The following is a 9,628-nucleotide window of genomic DNA, read 5'->3' on the forward strand; positions in this document are numbered from 1 at the left end:
ACACTATTAACACACACACACATATATTCTCACCTCCATATCCACACTCTCGTAGGGCTCAAAGTCATCGGAGTATCTGTGCTCTGGTGAGATCTTCACTTTACTTCCTTTATCGGTGCAGATGTAAACGGATTCCTACAGTAATGTGCATGCAGTTAATATACAGCACCAATAAAACGGGAATAAAGATGTTGAAAATAAACTAGCTAAGTATCAAAGACACCATAATATAACTTTTAAAAGTCTAAAAGCACCCAGAATACCTATACATTTCTTTTGTTTGTACACACATCAAAAATTGCTAAGGTCAAGGCCCAATCCCAATTCTATTTTTGTACACCTTCCCCTTCCCCTTGGTCCTTCAAACAAAGTGTGAAGGGGAAGGGCTTCAAAATGTACCCCTAAGAATTGGGACAGCACTACAGCACCTGCACACGTCATCACATGTCATTGCGATCTTTTGCTTCATGTGAGATCAGACGATGGCGACTGTTGTAGTTATTCCAGTTGTGTTATTTTTTGGTATTTATCTTCAGGAAATCACTGAAGGCATATATTATGTTATCATAATGATCTAATGTAGCAATAAGATCATAACTGCACTGTGTATTTACACAGTGGCCATATTCACCTATGTAAACACACCAAAAACAACATTAACATTATAGCAGACACTGTAAACAGCTCATTCCCAGCCACTAGACATTACTGACAGGTTATTTGAGTGTCAGAATGTTGTGGGACTGCTATACAGGAGTTATTATTATGGATTATAGAGAGAGAAATTTAGCAGATTTTATTAAAAGCATGACGGTAAACGACGTACGCGGTTATGAATGTATTAAAACATGTGCTTGTTTGTTGTAAAAATTTCTAATAATGACAAAAAACTACTAATTTGTGGATCTCCTGACTTCTGGGTTCAGCAATACTGCCGTTGTGGCTGGTGTATTCTGGGAAATTTTCTTACCCGCTGGTTTTGATTGTGGTCCTGAAAAATCTTCGTTCAAAGGGCTATTCACCCCTTCCTCTCAGCCCTACACCTTCAAGCCTTAAAGAATTGGGACACCCCTAACCCTTGACGTGAACGCGCAAAACGAGGGGGTAGGGGGAAGGGGAAGAGCTAAGGGGTAGAATTGGGATTGGGCTTATCACACATACAGGATTACACAATTGTAGGAAATGTCATAGAGTAGTTAATATAGATATTTGTATGTTTTACTATAGTAGTAACTACAACAGGTGTAGTAGAATTACAGGAATACTCAAAAATGAAATGCATTCATTAATTTACTCACACTTGAACATTTCAAAACCATATTTAATACAAAGTAAGGTTTGAAAATCACTACAGTATCTACTACATGAAACATATTGCAGGGTCTTTGTTAAATACGCACTAAAAAAATTATATATATATATATGGGTGCAGTAGAGTGTGTGTGTGTACCTGCACCCATCTGCGTCTTTGTGTTTTCTCTGGTGCCGTGCGGCTCCTCTGTTTCTGTAGATCTACTGAACTCTTTTCTCCACTCCCTCTGCTGGAATCTGTGTGAACACCCAGAGACGTCCTCATTCAGCAGATCAGAGGAAAGATGTGTGTGTGTGTGTGTGTGTGTGTGTGTATATGTGTGTGTATACTGCAAAAAAAGCTTTTCTTACTTAAGATTGTCTTGTTTCTAGTTTAAATATCTAGAAATCCTTAAATCAAAAAGCATTTTCTAGACAAACAAAAAATATTGTCTTGTTTTCAGAAATACCAAAATAAAGTGAGATTTTCCTTAATACAAGCAAAATAATCTGACAATAGGGTGAGCAAAATAATCTTGTTCTCAGTTTTTTGACATAACATTACTTTGCTCACCCCATTGTCAGATTATTTAGCTTGTTTTAGGGAAAAGCTGACTTAATTTTGCACCTTATTTCTGAAAACAAGACAATATGTTTTGTTTGTCTAGAAATTGATTCTTGATTTAAGATTTTTTTTTAGATATTTGGACTAGAATCAAGACAAAATCTCTGAGTAAGAATAGCATTTTTTTTGCAGTGTGTGTGTGTGTGTGTGTGTGTGTGTGTGTGTGTGTGTGTGTTTGTGTGTGTGTGTGTGTGTGTGTGTGTGTGTGTGTGTTTACCTGCAGTGCGTGTGTTTCTGTGTGTGGGTGAATGATCCGCTGCTGAAGGCTGAGCTGTTGTTCTCTTGTTGTTTTGAGCAGCATTAGTGGTGCTGATATGAGCGCCGTTGATGTACAGATTAAAGCCCTGCTCTAGAAGCTCCAGCTCCGCCTGTCGGGGGTCTTTCCTCTGCAGTCGCCTTAATGCTCTGGGAAAGAAGATGACAGTAAAATACCAATTAGTAATTCTTTAAAAGTCCCATGAAATTAAAATAATGTTTTAGAATAAGTATTGTTAGTTTTTAAGATATCTACAGTATAGCCAGTGTGCTCTAAAACAGTGACATATATATATATAAATAATTTTTTTAAACCACTTTAAGGTAAATATTATTAGCCCCTTTAAGCAATATTTGTTTTGGATTGTCTACAGAACAAACCACTGTTATACAATGACTTGCCTAATTACCCTAGTAAAACCTTTAAATGTCACTTTAAGCTGTATAGAAGTGTCTTGAAGAATATATCTAGTCAAATATTATTTACTGTCATCATGGCAAAGAGAAAAGAAATCAGTTATTAGATCTATCTATCTATCTATCTATCTATCTATCTATCTATCTATCTATCTATCTATCTATCTATCTATCTATCTATCTATCTATCTATCTATCTATCTATCTATCTATCTATCTATCTATCTATATATATAAAAATTGCAAATAATTCAGACTCCAACTGTCTCTATGTAATGAATGAATGAATAAATAAATAAATGTATAAATAAATATATATATTTTACACCTTCAGGGCTCTATTTTAACGATCTAGGCGCAAAATCTAAAGCTGATGGCGCAAAAGCATTAAGGGCCTCTCCGAATCCACTTTTGCTATTTTAAGGATGGAAAAATACACTCTGCACTGCGGCGCATGGTCTAACAGGGTTGTGCTTATTCTCTTAATGAGTTATGGGTGTGTTTTGAGAATAACATGCATTAAACCAATCAGAGCCTCATCTTTTATTCCCTTTAAGAGTCAGTTGCATCACGCCATGGCCATTTGCTATTTACATGACGGACTCTGTAAGTGGAAAAACTAAATGGTTTGCTAGTGAGAAAACAGTTAAACAGAGCATCTGCAGCGAAAGGATAAGGAACGAGCCTCCTCCATTCAGCCTCTTTACTTTACTCCTTTACTCGTTTACTTTACTCCTTTACTTTACTCCTTTACTTTACTCCTTTACTTTACTCCTTTACTTTGGTGGATAAGGAAACTGTGTTGTACGCAATCCACTGAAGACATCCAGTACACTACATATTTAATTTTGTGTGTTAAGCGCAAAGATTTGTTTAAAAACTATTTATAAATTCAGTTCTAATTTCCAGCAAACGAAGAAACGAACAATAATAATGAAGTGTGGTCAAAAACAGTTATATCCAAACACACCCCATATGGTGATGCAGACGCCTCCAAAACCCGACAGGTGGACAAATCTAAAGTTGTTTTTATTAAAACAAATATAAATATGCATTTAATAAATAATAATACTAATAACAATAACATTATAGAAATGCAAATGTACAATGAATCATGAAAAAAATGAAAAAGGCCACCTGACATGAAGGCATGGAGGCAGGGGTTTTTATATTTATGTAGAAAAATAGTCATATTTTCAGAGATATTTGTGTGTTGCTGCACATCCTGTGTGTATTAAGCAACGTGTAAGCGTTTGGCCCCGCATAGGCGCATAACTAACCCGCTCTGTGCTGGACTTTAGAGCAGCTTTTAGTTGGTCAATGGCGCGGTCTATTTCAGTTCCTCAAAATAGCAACGCACCAGCAATGCGCCTTAACACACCTCTTTTCTAGACTGGAGCACCCATGAGTCCACAAGGTGGTGCAAATGGATTTGCTATTTAAACAACGTGGTGCACATTGTGAAAATTAGGTTTGCGCTGGTCTGAAAATATCAACAAATCGCGCCAAACACGTCTTGTGCCTTATTGTGCCGGGTGTATGTTAGGGCCCTCAGAGTATAAAGGGACACAGCCAGTTTAAATTTACCTTTGGCATCTTTTCAGCCAATCAAAGCAGCTCAATTACAGGTCCAGGTGAATGATCAGCGTTTGCATGCGATTGTGATTGTGCTTGTAATTGAAGACATATTGTTCAACCTGAGCTCACGCAGTTAACCTATTTCTGCGTTATCTGACCTGTGTTTGTAGGTTTGTGTTCACGAGTGTCATCAAACCTGTTTTTGTGCTGCAAGTTGATTAAATATTCATCTAGCTTCTCCTCGGCGGAGGAGAGCTTTCCTCCTCTGCTCTTCCTGTGCTCCTGCAGACGACACAACACTCTCCGTCAGTCTCAAAGTAGGATAATACCACACACACACACACGCGCACACACACACACACACACACACACACACACACACACACACACACACACACACACACACACACACACACAGAATGATCAAAGAGCTTCAGATAGAAATAAATACACAGATGCAGAGAGACAGATGTCAGAAGGAAAATAAATAAATAAATTAAAAAAAAAAATCACAGAATACAAAATTTCTGCTGACAATTTATGGTTAATTAGTTCTTTGATGTGGCAAAAATATATGCAAAGATACTGACTGGTAAAGCTGATTAAGTTTTTATTAGTTATTAAGTTGAACGTACAATAATTAACACATTTAAGTTACGATGACTAAAGCTACAGTATACCATTAGTATTGTAGTATACCACATTTACAGAAAAATAAATCTGTTTACAGTTTGTGGACAAAATAAAAAGTCTATCATTTCATATTAAGCTCTTTCATCTATTTTGTGTTGTCACATCATACATTGTTTTTCTGTAATATACTTTCATCATTTATATGAGCTCAATTATAAACTGCACATTGGGGATGCAGACAGAAACATCAATAACAAAACGTTAACATTTCACATTTTATTTACTTTTGAAAAGTGTTTTACATGTTGTTAATATTTATTCTACATACATAAACATTTGCCTGAAGTTATAAATAGTGAGAATTATTAATTAAAACTAAATAAATAAATAAAATTACACTTATATAATTACATAATATAAAAATTCATTCATTCATTTTCTTTTCGGCTTACTCCTTTTATTAATCAGGGCTTTCCACAGCGGAATGAACCGCCAACTTATCCAGCATATGTTTTACACAGCGGATGCCCTTCCAGCTGCAACCCAACACTGGGAAACACCCGCTCACTCACATACACTAAAGCCAATTTTGCTTGAATTCCACTACAGCACATGTCTTTGGACTGTGGGGCAAACCGGAGCACCCGGAGGAAACCCACACCAAGATGGGCAGAACATGCAAACTCCACACAGAAATGCCATCTGGCACAGCTGGGGCTCGAACCAGCGACCTTCTTGTTGTGAGGCGATCGTGCTACCCACTGTGACTCCCTAATATAAAAATTTATATAAAAATAATACTATGAATGAGTACATTTAAGAGTATGTACTTTAAATTAGGGCTGCCCAATATATGGTTTCAGCATCAATATCGCAAAGTGCACATGTGCCATAGTCCCATCGCAAGATCTGCAATGTGGAGCATTCAGGCACACAAAATTATAATGTTTGTAACTTTAATAACTGTAATTTTATTAATGTATAAATATGATGAAGACTATATTGCGTGATTTTACATTTGATTATACATTTTGCACTGTATATGCTAGCTAGACTTCAAGAAATCCATAAAATACTGTTTATTTAGTTTGTATCTTAGTTTGTATCTTTGCTGTACTGCATTTATCAACGCTCGTGATTGGTTTAGTATATTATATGCTGATGCATTTCCCTACAAAATCATTCCAGATGACGAATTCTTACCATATTGAGCCATTTATTTCATCTGGTAAAGTTGTACTCAACATCGCAATATATATTGCAGAAAAATGTCATATTGCAATGTCATTACATTACATTCAAAAAAAGAAATAGTCCTTCACATGTGGTCAATATATCAAAACTATTACTCAATTGAATTTTCAGAAATGTTACTATATTCTGATATATATATATCGTTATCAAGAGATGAGATGACTTGCATTGTGATATGGCATTTTTGTCATATCTCCCATCCCTAATGCATATTTTAGTGTATATATTTAAAACAAAAACAGAATAAAAGTATAAATTAAATCTGTTTTTGTGTTATTTTGTCTTGTTAGTAGCATTAAACAGCTTGATTCAGAGTTTATATCTTTATTTTTCCTTTTAGAGATGTTTTGAAATGGCTTCATTTGTGTTCTAATGATTAATACACTTCTTTTGGGATTGAAAAATCATAAGGGTGAAGAAAGGATGACAGAATTTGTAGATCTGATTTGGACTAATGGTAATAATATTGTAAATAATGTTTATGACCAATCCTTTCATTGCATAATACCTCCTCTTAATGCATCTTCAATAAGAGTCATGAGTATTCATGGTTTTTGTCCTTGTAGGGCACCAGTTTCAGCTAAAAATGTTGTCAAATGTTCTACTGAAGATGGAGAAAATCACCTAGATCTAAAAATGTCCTGAAATAAACACCAAAATAAACAATCTCTTTAAGAATTCTCATTTAAAAGAAATCAGATGAACTGGTTTTAATGCTTAAGATGTGAAAAACAGAGATGACAGAAGAGAGAGAGACAGAAGAACTCTTACAGAATCTGCACTGTTTTTCAATCACAGCATCTGGACACTAGAGAGAAGAGTGAAATATAAAGAAAAGGAGAGGAAACAGACTGGAAAAAGAAGAAAAGGTGTGAGATTTACATCAGGAAATGAAGAAGATCTGTTGATAATTGTGTAGAGCATTATTATTATTAAATGATGCTTGTGTTTCTGTCAGGTGTCCACTGCACATGACAGCAATCTAATCACGATTTAGACATTCATGTAAAGCAGTGAATAAATCCATCTATTCCTACTGTAAGACATCTATTTGACTAAACCTACTTGTGCTGAGTCACAAGCTATATTATAAGTGTTCATATTTTAGGCAGCACTTTACAATAAGGTTGTCTTGGTCATTGTATTCATATTATATCTTTTTATTTAATGCCATGTCAGCAACTCCGGCTATTCATGGCAAAAACATTTCATTATAATAAATATACAGGTAAAAATGTAATACATACATTAGATACATCAATAAATGATAAAAATCCTAATATTTTCCTGGTGAAACTTTGCTGAATATCTAGTCATTGTATTTATTACCATGAACAAACAATGAATAATACTATTACAGTATTTTTTTATTCATGTTAATGGAAATAAAGTTGTTCATTGTTAGTTAACTCAAGCTGCATTATTTAATGTTTAACACGTATAAATTTGGATTTCAATAACGCATTAGTAAATGCTGAACTACGATTAATAAATGCTGTACAAGTATTGTTATTAATTAGTTCGTGTTAGTAAATACATTAACGAAATCTTATTGTAAAGTGTGACCATGTTTAAATAACATTATTATTTATGTCAAAAATCTAAAAGGGAAAAAAAAAATCACAGCAAATCTCAATTATACTTAAGGACAAGGAAGATAGTTTATACTATATAAATAGTTAACAGAAAATAAAGACTTTTAACACTTCTATTGATGTGTGTGTACATATACTGTACATGCCTATGATGTTTATTATCGTCAATGCACATCTTTTGTTTGAATTATCCCATAAAAGATTAGAATTATTTAATCTAGCCAAATCTAAACTCTGATATTAACTAAACAAATCGATAATACAGATCAAATCAGATGTAATACTGATGCTCATGTGCTGAAAACTAACGTTAGCCTCTTTGCTAACAGCACACACCGTAGATTTATATATACACACACACACCGCCATTAAACTCTACGGCTTAAATCAACATATTCACTCCGCTATCCATTAATAAACAAGTTAATATAAAAGTGTTAGATATTTAAAGCTGTCAACTTACAGTCCATGGCATTTCTCCGCTGAAATAACCCTTCTGTTTGCTGCGTGTTGTTGTTGATGATGATGCCTTCACTGAAGGCTGGTAACCAGGCGGAATGTTGACCAATCACAGAGCGTTCTCTACACAAAGTGCCAACCCATACACCGCAACTGACCAATCACAGAGCGCAGCATAGAAACGAACCCGCCCACAAACAATAGTGAAGCGGTTGTATCCAGGAGAGTCGCTGTCCTATCATAACACGAATCCTATTTAAAAGCTCCGCCCACACAGCTGAGGTCCACATTAAACGTTTGGGAGTACAATAATACGCTAGTGTTTCTTCAAAAAAGGTCTTGAAGTCTTTTAGAAATATTCTCAGATCCATCTTAAAGATTTTACTTACTTGATGAAAGGATGTAAATTAAAGAATAGATATTAACTTAGTATTAGATCTTTTTAAAACATGATATCCGTTCATCCCTATTTTTGTTAGCTTAGAATAAGTTTAGGTTGTGAAACTAACCAAATAAATCACAATTAGACATGAAATCTATTGATAATACCAAATATTGACCACCCTTGTTTGTTGTTTTCCCTACAAAATGACGTAATTTTCTCAAGGAAGACGTAATAATTAAAGATTTCTTACGAAAGGCACACAGGAATGTAGTTTTAAATTAAATAAGCATGATAACCAAATACAATAATGACAACCACTCCTAAATCTGTATATTAATCGAAATTATATTTTGTGATAAGTACTAACAAGATCTTTAAAACAATCTAATATGTTATCCAGTACATTAAGAAAATTCACTGCATAATGTATAAGAATAAAGCACTCACCGGACACTTTATTAGGTATACCTTACTAGTACCGGGTTGGACCCCCTTTTTCCATCAGAACTGCTTTAATCCTCCATGTCAGATATTCAGCATGGTACTGGAAATATTCCTCAGAGATTTTGCTCCATATTGACATGATAGCATCACACAGTTGCTGCAAATTTGTCGGCTGCACATCCATGATGCGAATCTCCCGCTCCACCACATCCCAAAGGTGCTCTATTGGATTGAGAGCTGGTGACTGTGGAGGCCATTGGAGTACAGTGAACTCATTGTCATGTTCAAGAAACCAGTCTGAGATGATTCACGCTTCATGATATGGAGCGTTACCCTGCTGGAAGTGGCCATCAGAAGATGGAGACACTGTGGTCATAAAGGGATGGACATGGTCAGCAACAATACTCAGGTAGGCTGTGGTGTTGACACGATGCACAATTGGTACTGATGGACCCAAAGTGTGCCAAGAAAATCTCCCCCACACCATTACACCACCACCACCAGCCTGAACTGCTGATACAAGGCAGGATGGATCCATGCTTTCATGTTGTTGACGCCAAATTCTGACCCGACCATCCGAATGTGGCAGCAGAAATGGAGACTCATCAGACCAGGCAACATTTCTCCAATCTTCTATTATCCAGTTATGGAAAGCCTCAGTTTCCTGTTCTTACCTGACAGGAGTGGCGTGTA

General features: G+C 35.5%; 1 protein-coding gene across 1 annotated transcript in view; it reads right to left on the reverse strand.

Moving 5' to 3' along the window:
* Positions 1-8,185, reverse strand: part of LOC130218551 (katanin-interacting protein) — a 52,526-nt gene extending 44,341 nt beyond the window's left edge. Inside the window, exons 1-5 of the mRNA XM_056450764.1 lie at positions 8,111-8,185; positions 4,362-4,447; positions 2,133-2,320; positions 1,451-1,548; positions 34-135 (exon numbers count right to left, since the gene is read on the reverse strand). Of these exons, the coding sequence (XP_056306739.1) occupies positions 34-135; positions 1,451-1,548; positions 2,133-2,320; positions 4,362-4,447; positions 8,111-8,122 (486 nt within the window). The 5' untranslated portion in view covers positions 8,123-8,185. The remainder of the gene's footprint in view (positions 1-33; positions 136-1,450; positions 1,549-2,132; positions 2,321-4,361; positions 4,448-8,110) is intronic.
* Positions 8,186-9,628: the final 1,443 nt, after the last annotated feature.

This window comes from Danio aesculapii, chromosome 24 (genome assembly GCF_903798145.1).
Source record: "Danio aesculapii chromosome 24, fDanAes4.1, whole genome shotgun sequence".
NCBI classification, from domain to species: domain Eukaryota; kingdom Metazoa; phylum Chordata; class Actinopteri; order Cypriniformes; family Danionidae; genus Danio; species Danio aesculapii.